The sequence below is a fragment of the Podarcis muralis genome, chromosome 17 (assembly GCF_964188315.1).
Source record: "Podarcis muralis chromosome 17, rPodMur119.hap1.1, whole genome shotgun sequence".
In the NCBI taxonomy this organism is placed as follows: domain Eukaryota; kingdom Metazoa; phylum Chordata; class Lepidosauria; order Squamata; family Lacertidae; genus Podarcis; species Podarcis muralis.
In genome coordinates, this window is record NC_135671.1 from 33332153 (window position 1) to 33358247 (window position 26095).

A 26095-nucleotide genomic window follows, 5' to 3' on the forward strand; every position below is an offset into this window, starting at 1 on the left:
CTCCTCCATGGCAGGCTCAGGTTGTATATATGTGTAAATAAAACATATAACATAAAGGCACCACGGTCTCCAAAAGGAAAGACTCTGGTAAAGGCACCTGGAGCTCCTTGAAATCTCAAACCGCTCAGAGATTTGGGGTGGTGTATAACAATATTGTACTGTATTATGGTTATTATATTTTATATTCAATTTATTACCTGCCTTACGCCCTCAGATCCCATGGCTCATAGCAACAATTTAAAATTCAATATTAAAAACAAATTTAAACAACAACAACAACAACAAATTAAAACAGGGTCTGTAGGGAAGAAGGTGTGTTCACACAGATGCAGTTCCCCTCAAATGCTACATTGCTCACTAGGTAAGAAGTAAAAGAGATACTATAAGAAAAGAACTTCCATATTAGGACAATAGTGTTATTAGGCCAACCAAAATATTACAATATAGTGTGCAAGCTTTTGAGTTCTCTAGAACTAGTCTTCAGGATAGATGGAAATCAGATTTAATGCAGGAGGTGGGGAGAGAGAGGGTTGTTGGCTGATGATGAAGCCATGGAGTTTGTATCTGGTCACAGTCTCAAGATGGAATGTGGGAGGATGTAGTAGAGTAGATATTCACATTAGGCTATTTAACTGCTATGCAGGTATCAAGTTGCACCAGGGCCTGCTGGGAACAAATGACAGATATCCCATTTCTGGAAAAACTAAAACTGGTCATGTGGAGTGGAGAAAGAAAAGCTTTATCTGGCGGAATTACTCCTTCTGTTAGCAGAGTGAGGAAGCTGACTCTGGGTGTCATGAAAAGGCAGCCGGTTGTTAGCTATTTAATAACTGTTGTATGTTTACTATACCAAGGTTGGGGAAAGTGGCTTGTGGGATTTTCTGCCTCTGACACCAAAATAACTTGACCAGCCTATTTCCACTTCAACTAGTCTCACCTAGCCTGAAGGAGCATTCATTTATTGCATGGGAATAAGCATGATCACCTGCTAATTGCTGCATATGTCAATGTATCTGTCTTACTAAATGTTTTTAATGTTTATTATTATTTATAACGGTTAAAATATAACACAAATGTTCAATAAACTGTTTTTTAAAGTCACAGAACAGAAGCCAACAAATAGTTGGTTACCCAGTTCTCAGTCACTCCTGTTGCTGTGACCCACCTTAGATCATGGCCCAGGAGTGGATCCTGACCCACCAGTTGAAAACCACTCTCCTTGAACCCTAAAACTGCCTTTCTGAGCTTTTAACTCTGCAGAAGTTTAATTTTAAAATTATTATATTTTTTTTAATCATTTTTATTTTTAAAATAAAAGCTGAAAGCAGCTTTTTGTTGTTGCTATTAATTAACTAGTCCATAACATATTGAAATGAATTGCCTGGGATCTTTGCACATTTCTGGACTTAAGGAAATGTACTTGGATGAAACACTCAGCAATATTTATCTCGACAGGGTTCCTAAACTCAAAATACTTCATCCTCCCACCTGGTAGCGCTGCCTCCTCTATCTTGCGTTTCTTTTCTGATCGTTTTCAAAATATCGCTCCACTTTAACAAGAAAGTGGGGTGGCTTTTGCTTTAGTGCTCTGTAGTGTAATCATTTTAGTTTAGTAATCCTATTAGCCAAGGCAAGGGGGAGGTGTGCCCCCTTTTCTTAAGGTGCAAAGCTCTATTTTGGTGCTGTCTGCACATGGATTATGATAGTAAAAATACACCAGCTGGCAAATCACATATGTGGTGTCACCCAAATCCAGGACAACTCACAAATCCTCACTGATTGTGGAATCTCAGTCTAGATTTGTTAACTTTTAAAAGACAAGTCTTCTTTCCATCCTCTGGATTTTCAGAGTCATGGCTCTCAACTTTCTTATCCTGTTCTTACTCTACAAATTGGTCTTTGCAGAATAGCAAATTAATGAAAGAACTGTCAGATTATATGTACCAATATATATATATATATATATATATATATATGCAGGTTTTGGTGTCCTCGGGTGTCTTCCCGTGTAAAAGTTGGGGTGTCTAGGCGACGTTTCGACGAGGTCTCACTCGTCATCTTCAGGCTGGTGTTTTCGGCTTCTTGTTACTGGAACAGAGCAGGATCTCAGTGTTTGAGTTCCTATAAATACTGTTGAAGGTGTGGTGTATAGCCTCCAATGTTTTGGGCAGAGAGGAGGTTCCCAGGCTAGTGTGCCTTTTCTTCTTTTGTTCCTTAATTACTTGAGGGATATCTTGAGTGATTTCTTGAGCGATATCCTGAATCCCACTTAGGTGGGTCATTAGGTGTGGATTAGTTTCTCAAGCCTTTGTGTCTTGAACTCTTGAACTTTGTGAAGAGTTTTTTTGAGAAGATGGCTGTACTGCATTTGGTTGTGCTCTGGCTTGGCTTCGTGTATAGGGGCGAGCTGTGGTTTTGTGGCCTGTGCCAGCCAGATCTGTGTAGGGATTGCAGGGGGGTGCAGCATCCGGAGGTGCCACCATGGTTTGGCTACTGGGTGGTATCTGTAATTCATCTGTGGAGAGGGTCTGGGTTTGGGTCTGGTGTGGTTGATTGGTGATGGCGTTCTGTGTGCCTCTGGATCTGGTGTCAGATTTTGTAGCCAAACCATGGTGGCACCTCCGGATGCTGCACCCCCCTGCAATCCCTACACAGATCTGGCTGGCACAGGCCACAAAACCACAGCTCGCCCCTATACACGAAGCCAAGCCAGAGCACAACCAAATGCAGTACAGCCATCTTCTCAAAAAAACTCTTCACAAAGTTCAAGAGTTCAAGACACAAAGGCTTGAGAAACTAATCCACACCTAATGACCCACCTAAGTGGGATTCAGGATATCGCTCAAGAAATCACTCAAGATATCCCTCAAGTAATTAAGGAACAAAAGAAGAAAAGGCACACTAGCCTGGGAACCTCCTCTCTGCCCAAAACATTGGAGGCTATACACCACACCTTCAACAGTATTTATAGGAACTCAAACACTGAGATCCTGCTCTGTTCCAGTAACAAGAAGCCGAAAACACCAGCCTGAAGATGACGAGTGAGACCTCGTCGAAACGTCGCCTAGACACCCCAACTTTTACACGGGAAGACACCCGAGGACACCAAAACCTGCATTCCTGTACCCGTGAAAATCTACGAAAGCATATATATATATATATATATATGCATATTATATGTATATATTGCCTTGGCTGGTAACTAATGTTTAACTAATTTTATTTTGAACTGGGCAAGAAGTGGACATTGCCAGGAAAAACTGCAATATCCACAACCCAGTGGATATCCACAAACCAGCCTTCCAGGACACTCTTTAATAAACTTATCTTAAGGTGTCCATTCTGGACTGAAGGAAGAATACAGCATGAAACAGCTGAATTACAATACATGAAAAAGTTCAATGCCACTGCTTTTGGGTTAAATAGAAACAACAGTTTTTTTATAATACTGTATGTGTTAATTAGCTGACCAATGCCAGTTTATCTATGCTATGTATTATTGCAAATGTAGTGGTTCCTGGCCCTGCTGTAGGTGTCATTAAATCATCTCACTTGTTCTCAATTATCACCAATCTGCTTCTATAAAAGATTAGAAGTTTGCCTATTTAATATACATTTTCACTGTAATTTTTGCTGCTCAGTGCCATTCAACTCCCACATTACATTTTTCTTCTTTAGAGGTCTGTCAACTTGAGTGGGTACACAGCATACTGGACATTTAAAGCTCTTCGTCCAAAAAAAAAATGGGAACCATAGTTTACCCCTACAGACCTACAATTCCCACTAGTACTGTACCCTTCACAAACTTCATTTATCAGGACTTGGGGAGTGTGCTTTAAATGTACTAAAACTTAACTTCATGTACCTGACAGAAGGAGGATTTAAGCCATAATACTTTTATTAATTGCAGCCAGTGATTTTTAAGGTAATAAATAAATAAATGAGGTACCAGTATTCCTATCTTGTTCATGATATTGGGTGCTAATGCAAAATGGCTGCCATGGGTAGCAGAAAAGAAGAAAAAGGTGACAGTATACCATACCAGAAAGTACTGTAACCAAAAAAATCACTGATTGCAGCTTTCAGTTTAAAGTCTTGAGAATTTCTCAGGTAAGATGTGGTTTATATTTGTAATCACAATATGTGTTTGGGGTGGGGGCTACTTGGAATTTATATGGGCAGTTGAGGTGGACCTCACTCAGAGATATGCAGCTTCCCTGAATATCAAGTTATAATTTAAAAATAAAAGAACAGAAAAGAGTAGCCACCTCTCCTCTTTACCTAAAGAGAAATAAAGAAATATGCACCAGCACTATCCTACCTAATAGATCAGTCAGTAGAACAGTGTTTCCCAACCTTTTTTGGGCAAAGGCACACTTGTTTCATGAAAAAAATCTCGAGGCACACCACCATTACAGCCCCGTGACGTCAGCGCGCAGCGTCACGCCGGGAGGGACGCACGAAAGTGTAAGTTTCAATTTTTTCCCCTCCCCCTTGCCTTCCTTCTGTGCCAACCGCCAAAAAGCCAAGAAAAAAGCCAAGACTTTAGGGCAGCAGGTCGACACGGAAGAAGCTCCTACCTAAGGACAGGTGCGACGGCCGTGTCCTCTTCTGCCACACTTGGCAGCCCTGCCTCACGGTCGTGACTCCCACCCTGATTTCTCCCCGCAGGTCGAGCGGCACAGGCAGCCCAATGTGTCCAGCCCAGACACAAGCTCCGCTTCCCCACTCTAGATCCTGAATGCGACCAAGTGCTCTGGACTCCCGAGCAGGGTGGGAAAGAGGACTCACATCTGGTAGCCTCCGGGCTCCTCGCCTGCTCGAGGGATGGCATTGCAGGCAAGCTGCCGGCCGTCGCCATCGCCGCCCCCTCATGCGAGTGGACCTGCCCGGAGTGGTGGGCCAGGGGAGGCTCGCTCTCTGTGGGGATGTGGCCCGCACGCGCGGCCCCGCTTCCTCCTGCCCAGGGCTGAGCTCCTTACCCGCGATCTCGGTCTCGCGCACGCGGATCCCACTTATTCCGAAGCTCACGCCACTAGCCGGGGCTCTCACACCGTGCCAGGGCGAGGCGGCGCGGCCCACTGACGTCATCGCGGCTCGCCGCCGCCCTCGACTTCCCTGTTCCCTCCCCTCCCTCGGGTCGCCGTGGTTACCGAGGACTGCAAGCTGCTCGGGCGAGCGTGGGGCATTAAGTGGGAGAAGGAAAATTAAAATTAAAACTCGCCTGAAGGCCGCCTCTCCGGATATCTTTCGAATTTTTTAATTTTTCCCGCGGCACACCAGGCAACGTCTCGCGGCACACTAGTGTGCCGCGGAACACCGGTTGGGAAACACTGCAGTAGAAAACCAATTTCCATCTTCCAGTATTATGGCCAATGAGAGCAAAGTGATTGACAAGAACTTTACATTTATTTTCTTTTTTTGTCTCTTTTAGGACTAAAGTCTCCATAGGACTAAAGCTTTCTCCAGGGACAGCCCCACCATTAGATAGAGTGAGGTAGTCATGGAAAAAAGCAGTGAGCTGTTTATTTAAGTTAATTTCTGTATGTTTTTACTCCGACGGCGCGGCGGCAGCAGGTGGCCCCATTAGCTAAAGTGGTGCTTCAGGTTAAGAACAGTTTCAGGTTAAGAACAGACCTCTGGAACGAATTAAGTACTTAACCCGAGGTACCACTGTATTACAGTTTTAATTTAAATGGCAAGACATTAAATGCAATGGGTGGAATTCAACGTCCCACTATGACGTAACATGAGGTATTACTGTACAGTGTTTAGCTAATGGGGCCCCCCGCTGTCGCCAGAGCATGATTTCTGTTCTCATCCTGAAGCAAAGTTCTTAACCTGAAGCATTATTTCTGGGTTAGCAGAGTCTGTAACCTGAAACGTATGCAACCTGAAGCGTATGTAACCCGAGGTACCACTGTATAGCTATTCCCTGTCAGGAAAAGAGGGGGGAGTATAAATAAATATGTAGTGGCATAAATAAATAGAAAAATAGATAGTCTTTCATTCGAACAGAATGTGTTCTGGTGGCTGGTGATTTGGAAACGCAGATATTTGTTCCCAGGCCCCTCCTACCCATTAAATGCTAGGAAAAGTCTTGCTGCTGCCCTGAGGGAATTTTGGGCGGGAAGCAGCTTTCCCTCAGGGCAGAGTTTGGTCCACTTGTCTTAGAACAAAAGCAGTGAAGGAAAAAGGAAAACCGTGACACCTCTTTCTCACAAAATCAGTTTCAAGCCTCACCCCCAATCTTCTTTTGGGCTCTTCTTCCATGCATGATCCTTCTTGAGAGTAGGGTGTGTGTGATCCTTTTTCATTTCTGTGAGATTATTTATATAGCAATGTCTCTTAAACATGTCCTTAGTGTCCCATGGACCTCGTAGTTAAATCACACATCAAGACGTTTGGTTACAATATCGGGCAGAGAGAAATGGACCCCATCAACTCCCCTCCCTACCATACACAGATTACACCATTTTGTAATCCCCCCGTGCTTTCTTTCCTGTGGTAAAAAAAACCCCGAGGTGCCAGTACATGCACATTGTTAAAAGTGTTGTGGGTGCCAGCACAAAATGGCTGCCGCTGGGCAGCAAGAAGGTGCCAGGGTACTGTACAAAAACTTGTTACTTTTGTGACTTTTTCAGTCATGAAAAAGACCTGCCCCTCCTTATCTCTAATTGTAACATTAGCAAAGCTTTAAAAAGTGGAGAGGTGTTTAAGAAAGACAATTTCCCCCCTTTTAAATGGAGAACTGAACGATATACGTAATTTATAAAAGCCTAATTATGATAACCTCAATTTTTCATACAACATGACAAAAACGAAGGGCTTGGCCAAAGTCACACGACTTCATGACTGAAGAGGTATCTGAGCTGAGGTTTTTTCTTTGCTCCCAAGTCTCATCAGCCTATCAGCTAAAAACCACAGTTTTCCATCTTGCATGCAGATATATTTTCGCTTCCGTCTTTTCTCGGGTTCTGGAGGAGAAAAACTGCTTCTTTAAAAATTTATTTAACATTAATATTACTCACTTGAAAAGAAGCAAACCATCATACATAGTGATTCAGATTCATTCTCAGATATACATATAGAGCACTAGATTGCACTTAATACCTTTCCTATTGGAATTTCCTGAACACAGTGACTATAAATGAAGCAGGATAAATCAAATTGTGGATAGAATGCTCTCCAGCCAACGCCAAGCTGAACAGATTAGAAATTGTTCAAGAAGTCATCATTTCTTTGGTTCTCGGCAAACTAGGGGTGGAGGGTGAGGAAAATCAGTTCAGATTAATTTTTTCTATTGCAGGTTTATTATTTAACCTCAAATTGCTGTCATTATGTAGGTGGGCATGTGAGAGAGATGGGCATCTCTGTCCTCACCTTATTAACTGTTTTTCCATATTAGCCACAATCCAGAGTAGGAAATATATCTCATCTGCATGCACAACACATTGAGTGCCTTATTTTACTGTTCAGCTGATGCCTCTGCTGCGTCAAAACCTGCTTTGGAGTTTCAGAAGTGGCTTGCAGTCTAATGTCCTGTCCTGTGATGGAAAAATACGGGCCCAAGCCAAGGATGGAATCCAAGTAAACATAGTTATTGAATGCTAGGCTTGGATTTCATCTGGAACTAGATGAGGATTTTATCTCTTTCATGACCCAGGCAAGATCAGTAAGAGCCATCTGAGATTTTAGCATTTTTCATCACCCACAACAGATTTGATTAGTGGATTCTGAATGAACAGTTACATGTACTGTGCTGGCCACAGACAAAATATGCCTAAATCTGCTCAGCATGCTTGTCCTTAATTTCTGAGAGTATTCACAGTTAGTTACAGTATTTATTATAATTTTCCTTATAGAGAAATGGTACATATGTTTTGTAATACAAGTATTTTGTAATTATCCTTTGGTGTTTTTTAAATCTCTGTTATAGATAAACTTATTCTCCTCATCATTCTAGGCTGCTATGTCTAATAAGAAATTTCAGCTGCAAGAGTCAGAGCAGGAGCAAGATAAACCTGATAGTCCATTTGACATCTTCACTAATCTAGAAAGAAATGACTTAAGTGATAATCCATCCAGGTAAGAATCACATTAAAAAACAACAACCAAATAAACCAAAATACCAAAATACTGTTAAATCTTAAAATAACTGCATATTGACAAAAGCATGTCCTAATCTAACGATTGAACAAATGTGAAGGAGTTGATATGGGTAACAAAGGTGGATTCATTCATAAAGCAAACTTTTTAGGGAGATTGGTTTTCAGTGTAAATTCTTACTGAAAGTGGTTCACTCCTAGTATGGGAACACTTGGCAGTATCAGCTATGGCTGCACCTGGTCCAGAGTACCACATAACCAAAATGTGGGTGCTTGACTAAGGTTGTAAACAAATATTATGAGCATTACAGCCACAACCATTGGAACATAGGAATATTCCTTATAGTATTGGTTCATCTACCTCAGTATTTTCTACAGACTGGCAGCAGCTCCTCAGGGACTGTAAATGCCAGGGACTGAATCTCTGATCTGTTGCATGCAATGCAAGACCAGGGCCCATTCCTGAGAATATTCCAGTGACCCCCCATGGAATTATGGGATCAGAGAGAAGGGATGAGTCCACATTTCTTCAATCAAGAGAATACTAGATGAAATGTAGGACTTTGGATGGGGTCTTTGGCTCAATCATGAAATTCACTGGTGGGCTTTCAGCCTCCAGGGTTGTTGTGAGGATAAAATGGGATAACCTTCTCAATGCTCCCCCTGGGCTTTTTGGAGGAAGGGTCAGTGGCAGAGACTTGGATATGAAGAAAACCTGAAATCTTTTGGTGCGAGTGGAGGTAATTCTCAAAAAGTGTTCCATTGGCACAATATGCCAGTGCAACTCTTCCATACATCTAAAACAACCTCTCCTGCTTGCGATGTTGGCACAGTAAAGAGACTTACTTGGTGGGAGTGTCCCAAGCAGCATTCTTTGGGGATATAATTTTCATCAATATCAACTGTATTATGGGCCAGGATCTTCTGCCTATTCCATTACTGTGAAACTAAAATAAAGACTGAAAGTTCAAGGAGCTTGTAGGCTTCCTATTAATGGCAGCCAGATTGCTCATCACTAGACATTGGGAATACCTTGACCTTTTGCTGGGTACCTGGTACAACAAAGCCTGATTCCTGTCAGTCTCAGAATAATTAAGCAAAATATGCCTCTTTAGGGGACAAATTAAGAAAGATACATTTTATAACATCTGGCAATTTTTTATTTAATTTACAGTTAATATGTTTGCCCCCAATGAGAACCCCCCCAATAATGCACCTTGGTTTGAAATTAGAAACCAGTTTGGTGATCTGTCCCCTTGTGTCTGGACTGAGTGGTCTTGACTTTTTCTTCCTATTCCTTTTTTGAGCAAACTTTCTTGATAATCCTGTGAAGTAGGAGAATATATTGTAAGATATGACTAAATTATGACTCATTTCTTTTGGCTTATTTTGTGTGTATGCATAACCAATTTCTTTATAATTTGAACTTTAAAAAATCAAATAAATTGAGTAGCCCCCTCTCTTGAGTAAAATATTGGTGCCTTTGCTGTTTTGAATTCAAAGGCAAAAATGAAGACAATTCAAACAGCATTTGACATTTTTTCGTGATATATAGGAAAGAAACTTCCAGCACACCTCTTCCTAATTCAGATACAACTGGAGGGGAGTCAAACAGCAAATCCTCAAGTTATTTTATAGCCCTTGATTCATCTATTGAAAATCTGCAAGAAAGAGCCCAGCAAATAATTGATAAGATGAATGAGAAGCGTAAGGAAGACCAAGTGCTCATGAACAATTTCCGAGAAAGTCTTTTGATGAAGGTAAACATATGTGGGGGAAATGGAGTGCAGGGAATCTGAGTATCAGGAAAGAATTATTGAGCTCCATCTTGCCAGCTTTGTACTATTTTCCCCCAAACATTACAAATCTACCTGGTGCATTTAACTAAGATTTACAAATTATTAACACCAGTGTCCTGAAAAAATGTTAAGTACCAGCCTTGAGTTTATTCCCTCATACCACATCCCCTCCACCGACTGGACAAGCTCCCTCAATTCTTTCCTCTTCCCACTTCCTATATTGAAACGTGCTTTCTCCACATCCATATTGCCTAATCTTCTCATCTTCATCCATGAACTCTGCGCTGTTCTCTGCTTGGCAGAAGTGGCTGCCTGGGTGGGGTGGACCTGCTACACTAGTTTTCCAGTAGGTGGGTCACTGTTGTTTAGTGGGCGAGGCAGTGGGGAGACAAACATGGTGCAATCAGTGTTTAGCATGCCACCCTCTGCTTGCCAGGCTCTCCTTCCTATATGTTTACTGACATGCCCATGTTGCATCAGTAACACCTGAAAAAAACCCCACAGTGACCACACCACAAATAGAGTTTTGTGACCACTTCAAAGGAACTCAAAATTACTGCATGGTTGCCTATTTGATTGTGTTCTAACTTGTCACAGCCCAATCCTGCCATTTCATTTTGCTATCCTTCCTAGGCCCTACATGTAAATGTGACCGTCATGTGTGAACATAGCCACTCTTAAGGAATTTTCACTTAATCCTTAGCTACTCATAGGTGGCCACATTTGTGTTAGAAATGAAAAGCAGGTAGTCTTTTGATTCAGGGAAACCCTATTACTAAGGAGTCCTTAGAAATCTAAAGTCTGCTTTAACTCCTGCTTCTTTCTCTTTCTACCAAAAAGGTTTCAAGCTTGGCAGAGAAGTTGGAGGAAAGCATGTTCCCTGTCTATGATCATCATAACAAGCTCATTCAAGATAAAATCCAAGAGCTTTACCAGATCATGGAGAGGATCAAACAAATTGAAACAGAGCTCAGGAAGGTCTGTCACACTGTGGAGATGTTATATAAAGACCTGTGTGAGCAGTCTGAATTGTGATTGCATGGAGAGAGAAAATGTTGGGGAATAGTGTTACATGTCCTTTTGCATCATTGGTGAATGTAATGGATATATACTTACTTGGTACCCCAAGCCCCTGTAACCTGAGTTCTGACTGTTTTTGTTGTTCTGAATTTGTTACTTGTTTTAAAAATACTTTTAAAAAATAATGAAGGTGGGGAAAGGAAGAACGTATTTAAACTGAAAGGAAAAAACTGAATCCCAGTTATCAGGATCAAACTACGACATGTTCATATTATATAGCAGATTTTTGTTAAATAGCTAAAGTGGAAGGGTGGGGTAGCAGGATTGGGACCACTGAATGGCAGGAGGGTGCCTTTACTCCTTTGCCCCTGTCACAGGCCTGGCTGGGCCTATCTCACACACCTGTTACATCACAACTGGTATCATGGGAGGTGGGATTCCTATCACAACACAGTAGGAACAAAGAGTTGAAGGCTCCTCCCCTTCATTTAATAAAAAATCAACTACAAAACCAAACTATGCAACAGATATCACATTTGGCCCTCAGTAAGCAAATTTCAGGCACTTTGTTCGTCGTTCTTTGCTTGTGTGTACGAGTCGAATTATTCCAGGGTGCAAACTCAATAAAATTGGAAATATATTGGCATGAAAAACTGTACTTTATTTTTGTTTTACAGGAGAGTTTGAAGTACTGCCATTATGTCTTAAGGAACTAAAAATATAACAAAATGGCTTGAAAAGATACTGACTAAAGCAGAATGAAGGGAAACATAGTCCCTGATTTCTGACTCCTGCTTCCATTTTGTCATCATTGAGCTATTCCAACAGGGCAATTTTTTAAGGGTGCTGAACTATTCAGTTGTCTGGCCATGATGGCTTATTAATTATGCTACAACTGTTAGTCATTTCTGCAAGTTTTGTAGTTTTGTATGCATTGCAATTAAGCCAGGGATGTTTTGTTACCACCAAGATAATGATATATTCCATGCAAAGACAATTTAGGGTACTGAACATATCAAACACTATCTCATTTGATATGCAAGGCTGGCCCAAAACATTTTGCTGAAAACCGGATGGATGGACTGGAAGTTGGTATTAAAATCAATACCAATGATGGGACAGTATCCTCCACTACATGCAAAGATAGCAAACTAACTTAAGGAGTGAAAGGCAGGCTGCATGGCATGCACAGCTGTGTCCCATGATCTTGCCACTGCTCCCTGCATGTTCCTAAATTCAAGTTACACTAGAGGCTCAAGTGACCTCAGTGGCTAGAAGTTCATTTTTTTCAACTCCAGGTGCCACAACAGCTCCAGCCCCTTTTGGACAGAAATGACTTGGCTACTGTACTGCATGCTCTGGTAACTTCCAGATCAGATTACTGCAATGTGTTTTTCATGGGGCTGCCCTTAAAGATGACTCAGAAACTTCATCTGTTTCAAAGTGCATTGGCCAGATTACTGGCTGGGGTTCCATTTAGATTTCATGTAACCCGCATTAAAACAGGTGCATTAGTTGCTGTCATATACTGTATTGATATAATTGAATATAAATTAGTCAATGCCTGGCAAATATTCAGAGAAGATCTGTAAGATATTTGACATCATAATTAACCAAGGAGAGCTTTGCTTCAGCTCTAGAACACCTGGAATAGAATTGGTATTCAGAATCACTATTGAAATTGAACTTGCTAATTTAAGTATGCATGCTAATTGGTTTAGTTTATCATGGACCTATCCAAAGTCATTGCTTCCATGGGTGTGGCAGTGACAGCTTAAGATCTTATGTTCATGTTTTACACTGGCCTGGAAGCATGTTGAGTTGAGAGTAAATAGTGCTCAATTCACTCTGAAGTTAACCAGTTGGTATACAGATTATTTTTAGACAACTTGAGTGCATGAAGTTCTATTCAGCAGAGTTGTTTTTAAGGTAAACTGAGCCAACTTCCATTCAGAGACACTTTCACAATCAGCTGCTGCCACTGCTTGCAACCCAGTTTTAAAATTATTTATTATATTTAAAATATGCCGTTTTTCTATTAAAAATATCCAACGCAAACTGCAATAAAAAGAATCAGCTGAAGGTAATAAAAGCACACTGAGAAATTTAAAAAGAAGCAGCAGCATTCAGTTTATTTTTACCTGGAATTGCTATTCTTGGGTTCACACTCTTCAGAGAATCCAGAAGACATCACTGTCAGCCTGTTGCGTCGTTTTTCTTTGTATTACTCCTGTCGTCGTCTTATTTTAGGTACAAAGCAATTGCCAGCGTGTCCACAGTGGATTGACAATACATTATTGAGGCTTTCCAGGCCTCTCTACCTTTAATTAGAAGCTTCCTACTTGTTCGTTTTGCGTCTTTTTAGGTGCTGCAGCAGCAATACTAATGAATCAGCCCCATAACTGCTCCCGTCTGTCAGTTCCTCTTTCCTTCAAGGGGACCATTAAATATCCTACCCCATAGGAAACTAATGAGCAATTCTGGGGTCAGTTCATCAGTATGCTATTGTGTAAAGCAGGAAACAATCAGAAAAGATCACACAATGAGAAGGATCTAAACTTTATAAAAGGATCTTGGCCCTGGAGACATGCCAAAATTATATATTGTGTTGTCATCAAGTGTTGTAAGGAATCATCATTTTAATTTTATTTCTAGAGTGTTTCTGAAAAGATGGTGTAGTATGGAAGAACCTGAGGTCAGCCTCTAAGCCCCACCCATTGTAATGTGGCTATAGACCACAGGTGCTAAAACCAGCTTCCAGCACATCCCCACTTATAACTTCCTGAATTCCACCCCACAACAAGGATTATGTAACACATAAAGAATGCAAAGTGGCAGGTGGGCAGGGGCCTCTGGCAAGCCTCCACCCCACTTTGGAGTGATGTTGTGGCTGGGACCACAAACTTGACCAAAAGTTGAGTCACTTAAATGTTTCCCATACTGTGCAGGAGCTACTCACAGAAAGACATCCCCACACAGCTGATGGGACATTTAAGGGACACCTTCAGGGGAGGAGAGGGAAGTGGTGACAAGGGAAAGAAGATGCATGAGGTCAGCGCAGTGGAAACATGCCAGGAGCACAGATTGGCTCTGCCAGTGCGATTCCACCATGCCAACCTCACTGCCACCTCAGCCCTTCCCCTCTCCATCCTAGTAGGCAGTAGCCACTTAGCTGGAGGGAGTCCAGGTGACTGGGGCAGCTCCAACACTGTCAGTTACTGTCCAAACCTGTTTGAAATTAGCTTTAGATTGTTACTGGTCACCTGCCCGATAAAAATGGCGCATCAGGTCTTCAACTTCACATACATATATCTACTGTGGAAAATCCACCAAATTCAATTTATTCTTGAAGAAAAAGCTCACATGAGAATCACAAGTTCAAAAAAGCCCTAGCTGAGCTCAACATAAAAAACGGTTCAAATGTCAGTCCTTGTTTAACAAATGGGTACTGAGGCACTGAAAGGCAGCAGCTTGCTCAAGGTTGCATGACAGGACGAATGCAAAGTGGACAGTAAGTTTTAATTCCCACTCTTAGTGCTTAGTAACCTCAAGGGCTGCATTAAAAAGAACAGTAAATCATTAAAATGGCAGATAATCTGCAGTTATGGACACCTAAATAAGCAACCAAGGCTATTGTCCTGGCTGGGTCCTGTGGCAGCAGAGAGCTTTTCATAGCATGACTGTTTGGCACAGTTACATGCCAAAACAGCTTGCCTCCTAGACAATTTGGCAATATTTGAACTGTGCTATTCCTCTATATTGCAAATTTCTCTGCTTGCCATCACCCTCCCTACTACCCACTGAAAGGATAATCCAAGTCTTAATGATGTGCTCCTTTGCCATCTTAATGCTCTTTATCTCTATGCCTCCTGGTGGAGAAGTAAGTATTCTTGAATGCCTGGTTTTGGTACGGCTTCAAATTCATGACAAATAATTGAGCTGAGCTGAAGAAACATTTGTTGAGAGTCCAGTCAGCAGCAATAGCTTTTAAAACCGTTGTGGCATCACCAAACCCCACTGCACTGGAGCCATGAGCAGCAAAGAGGAACCCTGCAGAAATGCATTCAGTTGCTGACGGTAAAGGCCTGAAGTCCAGTGATAGCTCTCCCAAGGATGAGCGCATGGATGTCATGGGTCCCTGGGGGAAAAACAAAAGTAAGCGGTCTGAAAAAGTGGGCTTCCAAGTTTGATCCCTGGCATCCCCAGGTAGGGCGGAAAAAACCTGTTTCAAATCCCAGAGAGACACCATTAGTCAGTGTAGACCCGTAGTTCCCACAGGGGACCAATTTGATTTTTAAGGGGAGGGCAATTCGAGAATGAGTTAGACCATGTTAATGGCCTTTTAGGCTTCCTCCACGTGAACAGGAGTTCACTTTTTGAATAATATTCACTTTTTGAATAATAAGGGGGCTGGGGTGCATCAGGATTTTAGAGATGCTTAGGTGGGGCATGGCCAAAAAAAGGTTGGGAACAACTGATGTAGACAATACAGATCTAAACAGACCAATGGACTGCACTCTTTTGCAGAATGCATGCCTAGATTTAGGGCCCATTCTGATAGGTGGATGCTGTTACAGTGTGGGTTTTTCGGTATGGTGTTAGGGTAACTGTGAGCAAAGCGTCCACAATGTGGCTCCTTCTTATGCTGGCAATGTCTCTCTCCACAATGAGGTAGCACTAGCACAGAAAAGATCTCAATCACAGACTCTCTGCATGTGGTCTGGGCCCCTGATGTTTCTCCAGTGGCTTGGACAGGGGCCTCTCTGCAGTGGCTCTCATGTCACTTGAGTAATGTTAGAATAGTTCCAACACTCCATGGATTTCCTTGATCCACTTTGTAGGGGGAAGGATTTGCATGGTGGTGTATGGCTTGGCAAATTTCATATGTACTGAACAAACGGTGCATTATAGTGCCTTAAGGGATACATCCAATAAAGAAAAAGGAAAGGAAGAGAAGGCGGCTGCCTTTATGCTACAACCTTGCTAAGTTATTTTCCAATCCTCCGTACAGTCACACCTTGGGTTACAGATGCTTCAGGTTGCACTTTTTCGGGTTATGGACTGCCAAAACCCGGAAGTACCTGAATGAGTTACTTCCGGGTTTCAGCAGTCAAGCAGGCACAGAAGTGATAAATCGTGCTATGCGTTGAATCGCAACCCGCGCGTGTACAGATGCACCGCTGCGGGTTGCGGACGTGCATCCCGCACGGATCATGTTCGCAACCCGAGCGTCCACTGTATTTATTTTCTGATCCCAACAGAAGTTCCTCAAAACTGTGATCTTGCAGGAAGAAAGCCAGGAAGCCAATTTACCTTCGTACGTGTTGACAGCCTCCAGGTTCATGACGTGCCTGATAACATGGTACTCGTCAGCAATTCCATTGCCCCCCAGCATGTCACGGGCTTGCCTGGCAATCTCCAGAGCCTTCCCGCAGGAATTCCGCTTCAGCATGGAGATCATCTCGGGGGTTGCTCTGGGAACACAGAGGAGATAACAGAATAGGAGCAGGGAACTGGAAGACGATTGGGAGCTTCTGTTTTAAAACATAGGCAGAGTACCCAAACAAGGACAATGCTTAACATGTTGTTAGGGACAATATTTGTGATTTTTTAATTTTTTAATTTAAAAGGGAGGAACAGGAGATATGGGAGGGCTGCAGGGCAGCAATTAATTTTACCACCTCAGGACATCACCACTTAATCCCTAACTTGTTTACCCTGGAAATATATGCATGTATTTTGAAATGCAATGAGTACTCCTTATCCACAAACCAATCCCATACAGTCATACCTCGGGTTACAGCCGCTTCAGGTTGCATTTTTTCGGGTTATGGACCGCCGAAACCCGGAAGTACCAGAACGGGTTACTTATGGGTTTTGGCAGTCACGCATGCGCAGAAGTGCTAAATCGCACTTTGCACATGCGCAGAAGCGCAATCCGTGTGTGCGCAGACGTACCACTGCGGGTTGCGAACGTGCATCCCCACTGATCACGTTCGCAACCCAAGCGTCCTCTGTACTTCTTCCAGTCAGTAAAACCCCTTAGAAGGAGAAAGGTCAACCAAGTTCCCCACCCCCTGCCCCCCCTGGAACTCTCACTGCAGCAGGAACCAATTTTCTGCTTCCATTCATGCACACACTTACTTGTTTTCATCTTTCAGGCGTCCCAGTTGTAGGCAAGCTTGTAAGCCAATAGTGATCTCTGTGAGCATGTCGGCCAGCTTCTTCTGGACAAGCTGGTTTCTTGCAAGGGGGACTTTAAACTGGGACCTACGAGACACCATTGGTTGGTGAGGTGAAGTTGCTTTCTGCTTTATTATACAGCTAGAGTAGTTACAGAGTTGTAAAGATGGCTTTGGGAATGCATGCCAAACACAAGGAACTCGAGAAACAAGTGATATGGAAGTATTATACACCCATATGCTATCTTTAGAAATCTGGCACCCTCTCCCCACCTCTTGAAACAGTACCTGTCCAAGGTGTACTGCCTGGCAGTTTGCATACAGAATTCAGCAGCTCCCAGCGCTCCCCAAGCGATGCCGTAGCGAGCATTGTTCAAGCAGCCAAAGGGACCCTGTGAGAAGAGATTCAGGTAAAATATTGACCAGGATTCCCTCAGTTCTCCTGCTCAGAGTCCCTATGGATTACCTTATGGAACTCTAAATCTGAATGGAGCAACACTGAGGGCAGTCCATAATGTTTGCCACCTTTTTAGATTTTTCATTTCCCCGGCTTTAGTCCCATAAAATCAGTGTTAGTTTGTGGGGTGGGGGAAGGAGGCTGAAATGTGAAGGATATTATCTACCAATAGCCATGGAAACGTATGCAAGAGATCTCCCAAATCAGTCGTCTTTCTATATGGAACTTCCCTCTTCTGAACTGATTTTTTGGGGGAATGCTTTCCCATATTTATTGCAAACATTAGATCAACATGTCCATTAATTTACAGTTTTTCATTTGAAATGCCTTGATCGAGCCTAACATTTTGCTAAATTTGGAATGGGTTTTAATCCTGCCTGTTAAGAATAGGTTTTAGATTTTTCTTTGCTTTTTCTTATATGCTGGTTTCAATGTATGAGTTTGTAAGCTGCTTTGAGTTACCTTGGTAAAAATAATAATCAACCAATAAGTTTAATGAATAACAATTTTAAAAATGCACTGGACTACCACCACCCATCTCCAATAAATAAAAATCTGTTGTGCCCAGTATGACACCCCATAACATATTTAAACATATTTCAAGACCTGGAATATGTCACTCTATTTATTACTATAAACTCAGTCCTCATGGATCAGACTAAAGGCTAACCCGGGCTTCCTCAACCTCGGCCCTCCAGATGTTTTGAGACTACAATTCCCATCATCCCTGACCACTGGTCCTGCTAGCTAGGGATCACGGGAGTTGTAGGCCAAAAACATCTGGAGGGCCGAGGTTGAGAAAGCCTGAGCTAACCAAATGCCTATGGAGAGCCTAAAAGTAGGAAATACCGTATTTTTCGCCCTATAAGACGCACTTTCCCCCCTCCAAAAATGAAGGGGAAATATGTGTGTGTCCTATGGGGCGAATGCAGGCTTTCGCTGAAGCCTGGAGAGCGAGGGGAGTCGGTGCGCACTGACCCGTCTCGCTCTCCAGGCTTCAGGAAGCTATCCGCTAACCGTAGGAGACCGAGCTCTCCCAGGGCTAGCGGAGACCTTGCCTGCACCCAGAAGCTTGGGGCGCGCTGAGCTCCACACGCCCCAAGCTTCGGGATTAGCGCAGCGGTCAGCTAGCTGTGGGAGAGCCGCGCGAAGTCACGCGGCTCTCCCAGGGCTAACGGAGACCTTGCCTGCACCCAGAAGCTTGGGGCGCGCTGAGCTCCGCACGCCCCAAGCTTCGGGTTTAGCACAGCGCACCTGGGGGGGGGGAAATAAAAATTTTTCCCCTTTATTTCCCCCCAAAAAAACTAGGTGCGTTCTATGGGGCGAAAAATACGGTAACTGCAACAGCCCACTCCCACTGTTGTTCTCCAGTAACTGGTGTCTTTGAGGTAGTTTACAGTCATCATAACAAGAAGCCATTGAAAGACCAACCACCCATGGATTTGTCTAATTACAGTCATCTAAGTTAGAGGCCATCACCGCATCTTATGTTAACAAATCCCACAGATAACACTGTGTGAAGATGGGGTGGCCCTTTTGCAGTACATTCAAGAATGCAGTGGGTGATACTGATCCTGGTTTGCCACTGGAGTGGGGTTTGTGTGGGAAGATTCAATGCTAGTGCCCTGCCCAGTATATATCTTCTGGAAGGCAGGATCAAAGTAACCGTGAACGGAAAGGGATCTTACAGCAAGTCCAGACACATGGGGCAGCAGGTTTTCTTCTGGCACCTCCACATCCTCCATAACAATCATCCCCGTGACAGAGGCTCGCAGCGAAAACTTGCCCTCGATCTTTGGAGTGGAGAGACCCTTCATTCCACGTTCCAAGAGGAAACCCCGCACTTTGCCGTCCTCACACACAGCCCAAACCACACAAAGATCGGCCACTGGAGAATTGGTGATCCTGAGAGGACGGCAAGCAGGTGTCAGATGTTTGGGTACACTGCCCAGAGCAGGTCTTACAGAATGCCAAAGATTCTGGTCAACTACCGTATTTTTTGCACCATAGGGCGCACCGGACCATAGGGCGCACCCAGTTTTTAGGGGGGGAAATCAAGAAAAAAATCTTAAAACATAGCTGTTTTGCCTTCCCCTTTAGCCCCGCGCAGCCTCTCCTTGCGGAGGGGTTGCGCGCAGCTATGGGAGAAGGCAAGGCAGCGAGCGGGATGGATCCCGCTCGCTGTTTTGCCTTCCCCTTTAGCCCCGTGCAGCCTCTCCTTGCCGGGAGACGCTGCGCAGGGCTTTCCTGGCTTTTCTGGGAGGTGGGGGAATTCCCCCACCTCCCGCAAAACCGGCAGAAGCCGCGCACACTTTAAAAGGGCTGCACGGCTTCTCCTGGCTTTCCTGGGAGGTGGGAGAAGGGACTGATGCGGCCAGTCAGTCCCTTCTCCCTCCTGTGGAAAAGCCCGCAAGAGCGCACGGAGCTTGTGTGCGGCTCTTGGGGGCTTTTCCCGCCTGCCTCCCTCCCTGCATTCGCTCCATAGGACGCACACATTTTCCCTTGCATTTTAGGAGGGAAAAAGTGCGTCCTATGGTGCGAAAAATACGGTAAATCTCAACCCAGGAGGCCAAAGGGGCCACTCAACAGGAAAAGCTAAGGCATGGAGACTATTCTCCAGGATGGGTAGCGGAGCTGAGTTGGGTATCCAGCCTTCCCCAGAAAGCAATGTCTGTCCGAAGCCAGCTGTATAAGGCAATTATTTCCTCATACAGTGGTACCTCTGGTTACAGACGCTTCAGGTTACATACGCTTCAGGTTACAGACTCTGCTAACCCAGAAATAGTACCTCGGATTAAGAACTTTGCTTCAGGATGAGAACAGAAATCGTGCGGTGGTGATGCGGCGACAGCAGCAGGACCCATTAGATAAAGTGGTGCTTCAGGTTAAGAACCGTTTCAGGTTAAGAACAGACCTCCGGAACGAATTAAGTACTTAACCCGAGGTACCACTGTACAGGTCTTTAAATCTTCTGATAAATCTAGACTGTTGCTGTTGCCTGAAGTCTGCTCTGCATACCTCCCCTGTCCACTTGAGCACCATGACAGCTGCAGAGCTCACCAGGTCTTGGTGCCGTTGAGTGTGTAGGTCTTTCTGGAGGGGTTGTATTTGGCCCGGGTCTCCATGCCACCAGGATCACTCCCATGGTTGGGCTCCGTAAGCCCAAAACAGCCCAGCAACTCTCCCTTGGCTGTGGGGAGAAAGACATGATGAGCTACAGCTGCTCCCCAGAGCACCCCTTTCTTTCCACTCTCTGCCATCGAGTCTCATGCTTCCCCCCACATTACTTTTCTGAAAGAATGAATACAGTAGTCGGAAAATCTGTCAGTTCCTGGATCTCAGCATTTACAGCACAAACCATACAATTTCTAATCAGAAGGAAGGCCTATTGAACTGAATAATAATAATAATAATAATAATAATAATAATAATAATAATAATTTATTATTTATACCCCGCCCATCCGGCTGGGCTTCCCCAGCCACTCTGGGCGGCTTCCAAAATAATATTAAAATACTATAATACATCAAACATTAAAAGCTTCCCGAAACAGGGCTGCCTTCAGATGTCTTTTAAAAGCCTGGTAGTTGCTGTTCTCTTTGACATCTGGTGGGAGGGTGTTCCACAGGGAAGGCGCCACTACCGAGAAGGCCCTCTGCCTGGTTCCCTGTAACTTGGCTTCTCGCAGTAAGGGAACCGCCAGAAGGCCCTCGGTGCTGGACCTCAGTGTCCGGGTAGAACGATGGGGGTGGAGACACTCCTTCAGGGGCTTACATCCAGGTAAGTGGGGTTAGGACTGAAGCCTAAGTTACCGGTTCAGTAAAAGACAATGTAGGCAAAAGAAAAAGAGGCCACAGTCTAGAAATGCAACTAAATTCTGATCTCTCACATCCAGCATCTGAACCCTACTCACTCACCCAGCCTTGGCAAGTACTTTTGCCTCTGATCTTCTGTCCCATATGCATATATAGGGTGCATCACCAAAGATGATTGTACACTCATGACCGAACGGTAGCTGCTGTCCACTCTCTCAATCTCCCTTGCCAGGAGTCCATATGCCACGTAGGTGGTTCCTGCACAGCCATAGCCTAAGAGAAGCAGATGCACAGATTTAGCAAGTGAGCCATGCCATGAGTTCAAAGCGCATCTTGCGCCACCAACTCCTGACAAAACTCCTGACAAGGATTGTGGGGGCAGTGAGGGACAAAAAGAAGACCAATGTTATTGCAGTTTAGGGACTGCAATGCCTCAGAGTTGCTTATTTTCCCCCTTTAAAATACTCCAATATTTTATGCAGCTGTACTGTATGTTTATAAGGGACGCGGGTGGCACAAACCACAGAGCCTAGGGCTTGCTGATCAGAAGGTCAGCGGTTTGAATCCCCGCGACGGGGTGAGCTCCCGTTGCTCGGTCCCTGCTCCTGCCAACCTAGCAGTTCGAAAGCACACTAGTGCAAGTAGATAAATAGGTACCGCTCGGGTGGGAATGTAAACAGTGTTTCCGTGCGCTGCTCTGGTTTGCCAGAAGCGGCTTAGTCATCCTGGCCACATGACCCGGAAGCTGTACGCCGGCTCCCTCAGCCAATAAAGCGAGATGAGTGCCGCAACCCCAGAGTCGGCCACGACTGGACCTAATAATTAGGGGTCCCTTTACCTTACTGTATATTTATAAAGCAGCATGCAAACAACATAAAGCAAATACATTTTCAACCAGCCTTAGAACAGCAAAAATGTTTCACTAGCTCACTAAAAATAATGAGCCCCAACACTTCAAAAGTAATTAAATTGTCAGCAGCTACAGGGCTCCATAAACTCCAATTTGTTTTGTTGTTTTTTTTAGAAAGGAGGATAACATCATCATCACATCAACAGGAGCACAACCAGATCACACCAGCCATTTCTTCAGACACTATAAAAGAGCCACATGGCATTACCTCTGATAGTAGGGCCAAGGACACCCAGTTCCCCCATTTCTGACACAATTTCCCGGTGAAAGACTGCAAAAATAGAGAAGGAAAGGAATTAAGGGAGAATGGAAATATAGATAGCAAAACTGTAGGCAGAACCTGCTATGAGTACTACATCTTCATGCTTCTTTTCTGGCCCACAGAGCCCTGGTCTTCAATGCTATGTTTAATAGCATGGGAGTGATGCAATGACCGTTTCTAAATTGCTACTAGTAGTGCATGAAGGATGGTCGGTACATGAAGTGTAGGAACCCCTTTAAAGCAACTATTCCACAGGCTTCTGCCATAAGTACAAAATGGCTTAGAGCCACACAAAGCCTGCACCACCCAAATGCAGCATTTATTATATTATAACGGATACAACACTTGAAGATGTTTTACCAAAAAAAAAATCAACACAAATTCAACAAAATGATTAAAAAGTTTAAAAAGAAACAAAAAAAACCCCTGGGAAACATTTAACTCCTGGAGCCATCAAGGGTGATAAGCCAGTCTCATTTTTGGTGTTGATCCAAAACACACAGCAGGGTTCATGGGTCCTTTCAGGGCCCCATCAAATCAGCCCATTAAATTAGTAACTCTGTGGTTAGCTATTAAACGCACTGGCACATTCATGTGGAAGATGAAACCAGCCATTCCCCACCTTTAGGGAAGGGGCAGTATCCTGCACCAACTCACATAGCACCAAGTACCAGGCTGCAAGTGCTCAATAAATACTTTAAAAACAAACAAACCATACCTTCGTTTCGGTTGGCCATGAGGATCCTGGGCATCAACTTTTCCTGGCAATAGGTGCGAAATGAGTCGCGAATCATTATTTCTTCGGGAGACAGGAGCCTCTCCAACTGCAAGGCATCTCGCCAGTCAAACTGGGCTCTTGGGCCTGGGGAAGAAAGACAGAAAGCTCAGCTCAAAGAAGTTATCTCACTGCTGGTGGGGGGGCGGCAGCAATAGGAAAAGTCCTTCCCCTAACACTTTTAACCGCTGAGCTCACAGCTACCTATTCAGGCAGAGATCACAACAAATAAACACTTCATTGCGGCACAGCCTACATCTGGAGCAGCAATGTGGTGCCATCCCAGATGTTGTTGGACAACATCTCCCACCTCCCTTGAAGACTGGCTATGCTGGCTGGGGGATGGTGGAGTTGGAGTCAAGCAGGAACATCTGGCTATCCCTGGTATGCACACTAACCTGGGAGTAAGTCGCACTGAATTCAGTGCAGCTTACTTCTAACTAGACATGCATAGTATTGTTCTGTTAAAGTTGCTGACATCATGGTAGCATCTTCAGTTAATGGCTTGCATCTTCCATAAATGCTGAGCTTTACAAGGACAGGATATCTGGGCTCTACCACTGACCAAAATACAGCGACAAAGCAGGCTTTTAACAGTTGCTTACCTCCTATGACAGTGGTGGCGAACCTTCTGGAGACCGAGTGCCCAAACTGCAACCCAAAACCTACTAATTTATTGCAAAGTCCCAACACGGCTATTTAATATGGGATAATAATATAACATAATTAAATGAGCCGGGGGGGGCTGCCCTGAGTTGCAGAGCTTTTGGGGGGGCTTGGATCACAGTTGTTTTTTGGGGGGAGAAAAACACTCACATGCATTATAAACGCTTCCTATGGCACTTGGAGCAGAAACAACACATAGAGCTTTGGGGGGGGGGGGAATTGCCAAGACTAGCAGAGCTTTTTTTGGCAGCTTGGATCACAGTTGGGGGTTTTTTTTGGGGGGGGGGGGAGAAAAACACACACACTGGCAAGTGCTCAAGGATAGCAGGCAGCAACCAATCAATGAAAACCCTTTACAAAGCCACCAATCACAGGAACTACAGCCTGCTGGCTGCAAAAAAATCCCACCAATTGCAGGGGGGGGGAGAGACAGGAATACACCTGCTTTGGAGATAAACTGCCTTTAAGCTGCTGAGGTGGGATGGGAGCAGTTTACTCATGAGGAGGCGTGGGGGGAAGCTGCTGCCCAATTTGAAAACCCCAAACAATAGCACTGCTGGCATGATGGCACGTGCCAACAGAGAGGGCTCCACGTGCCCACTCTGGCACCATAGGTTTGCCACTACTGTCCTATGAGAACTACAAGTTCATCTTTCTAAAGAGACCCAACCAGTCCACATGGGATGATACACAGTTGGGTGAAGGGGAGAGCGGGGTAATCAAAACTCAGGGGGTTCAGTTAGCGAGATGCTGTTATTTTATACAGTAGCACTGGAAGACGGGTGCACACGGCCTACCAAACATTAATTCTTAAGTGGAGCAGGACTGAGAGAAGGGAGGAACATTGCAGGAGATGACGCAGTGGCTGGAAGTCCAAATATGGAGCTTTAAATCAAAGGTCATCCCATTCCACAAGCCAACTGAAACATGCATACCTTTCTCTTCTCTCCCAGAGGGCTTTGCTTCTTTTTCTGCAATATAAGCAACAATATAATGCAATTTCCCAGCACAGTGAACCCCTCCATCCCCAGCCCCCAGAAGCAATGATGTAGGTTTGTAAGACAACTTGTCACTCTCAGTCCTGAAAGCAGCTAAGAGAGGCCACTGTCTTCAGGACTCGGCCCCCTCCAACACCTCCTCCTTGCACAATCTGCCCTGTATACCTTTGGGCCAAAATTAAGATTTAAAAGGGGTCTGGGTGGCAGCTGCATCCCCCCCCCCCCCGTGGGAGGGAGAATGGGGCAAGGTGGAAGCTCCCAAAGAAATTAGCGGACATTATTATCTCTCCCACCTTCTCCTCAATATTGCACCCGTTCAGGTATCCCTTTTAGCGCAAGTTGCCCACTTACCCTTTTGCACAGCTGAGCTGGTGGCCTGTGCACGGACATCGCACGGGCCTGTCACACAACGGCTGCATTGCAAAAGCCTCCTGGCAGGTAACCTCAGCGCCATCAGGACGAGTTCCTGAAGGAGGTCGGTGAAACAAGATTGTAAGGCCACAAGTTCTGGAGGGCTCCCTGCCAATTGCAGGATTAAATCTCGCCATGCTGAAAGATTAAAAGCAGGCAATTCCATTCCCAAATAAGACACCTTTGGTCAAGCTTATCCCTAACGCCAATAACATGCCCAAAAGTAAGTGGCTGAAACGCTTGATGCAATGAGCAGAGATCTTCTGTTCTCAGCTTGGGGAGAGGAAGGAGGCCTGGATGGATCCCTCTCGCGCAACCAACCCAAACGCACGGAGCTCAGCAAAGAAGGGCCCAGCCAGGCCACAGTTAGCATGCAGACCCCCAGAAGACGAATCCCGCCCTCCCGTTCTGCCATTGCAAAGGCACAGTCAACAAGGTTGCCGCTTTTCACCTCGGCTTAGCGCTGCGCTCTTGTTCTGTGAGCTCGCAAAGCGGCGGCAAGCAAGCAGCAAGGTCGCCTCGCGTCCCCTCCAGGTTCACTGTAAACACCTTCTTAGGCCAAAATGCTGCTGCTGCTGCTGCCTTGTCTTCCGGGCGGCGGGAGAGGGAGGGCTTCTCCGCCATTGGCCCGGCAGAGGAGGCGTTTGCTCGCGACGCCGCCTTGCTTTGCCCGCCTGGGAAGGAGGAGGAGG

The 26095-nt window shown here is 44.6% G+C and overlaps 2 protein-coding genes across 14 annotated transcripts; one reads left to right on the forward strand and one right to left on the reverse strand.

Moving 5' to 3' along the window:
* The first annotated feature begins 3797 nt into the window (after window positions 1-3797).
* On the forward strand, window positions 3798-11567 carry SYCE2 (synaptonemal complex central element protein 2). 12 transcript variants are annotated; one of them, XM_077921332.1, is made up of 5 exons: window positions 4166-4332; window positions 5435-5516; window positions 7967-8088; window positions 9664-9868; window positions 10748-11567. In XM_077921332.1, the coding sequence occupies exons 3-5, from the start codon at window positions 7973-7975 to the stop codon at window positions 10940-10942; spliced, it is 516 nt and encodes a 171-aa protein (XP_077777458.1). In that variant the 5' UTR covers window positions 4166-4332; window positions 5435-5516; window positions 7967-7972; the 3' UTR covers window positions 10943-11567. The 12 variants fall into 12 exon arrangements, with proteins under 12 accessions (XP_077777460.1, XP_077777458.1, XP_077777457.1 ...); XM_077921331.1 differs by having other exon boundaries at window positions 5435-5497; XM_077921333.1 differs by having other exon boundaries at window positions 5435-5492.
* A 2685-nt stretch (window positions 11568-14252) lies between these two features.
* On the reverse strand, window positions 14253-26014 carry GCDH (glutaryl-CoA dehydrogenase). 2 transcript variants are annotated; one of them, XM_028712884.2, is made up of 12 exons: window positions 25855-26014; window positions 25344-25458; window positions 24930-24965; window positions 23272-23415; window positions 22500-22562; window positions 21484-21654; window positions 20627-20756; window positions 19255-19471; window positions 17398-17501; window positions 17072-17197; window positions 16241-16401; window positions 14253-15065 (listed from the first exon to the last, which is right to left on the reverse strand). In XM_028712884.2, the coding sequence occupies exons 2-12, from the start codon at window positions 25444-25446 to the stop codon at window positions 14992-14994; spliced, it is 1329 nt and encodes a 442-aa protein (XP_028568717.2). In that variant the 5' UTR covers window positions 25447-25458; window positions 25855-26014; the 3' UTR covers window positions 14253-14991. The 2 variants fall into 2 exon arrangements, with proteins under 2 accessions (XP_028568717.2, XP_077777451.1); XM_077921325.1 differs by lacking the exon at window positions 25855-26014 and having other exon boundaries at window positions 25344-25478.
* Between the last annotated feature and the right edge of the window lie 81 nt (window positions 26015-26095).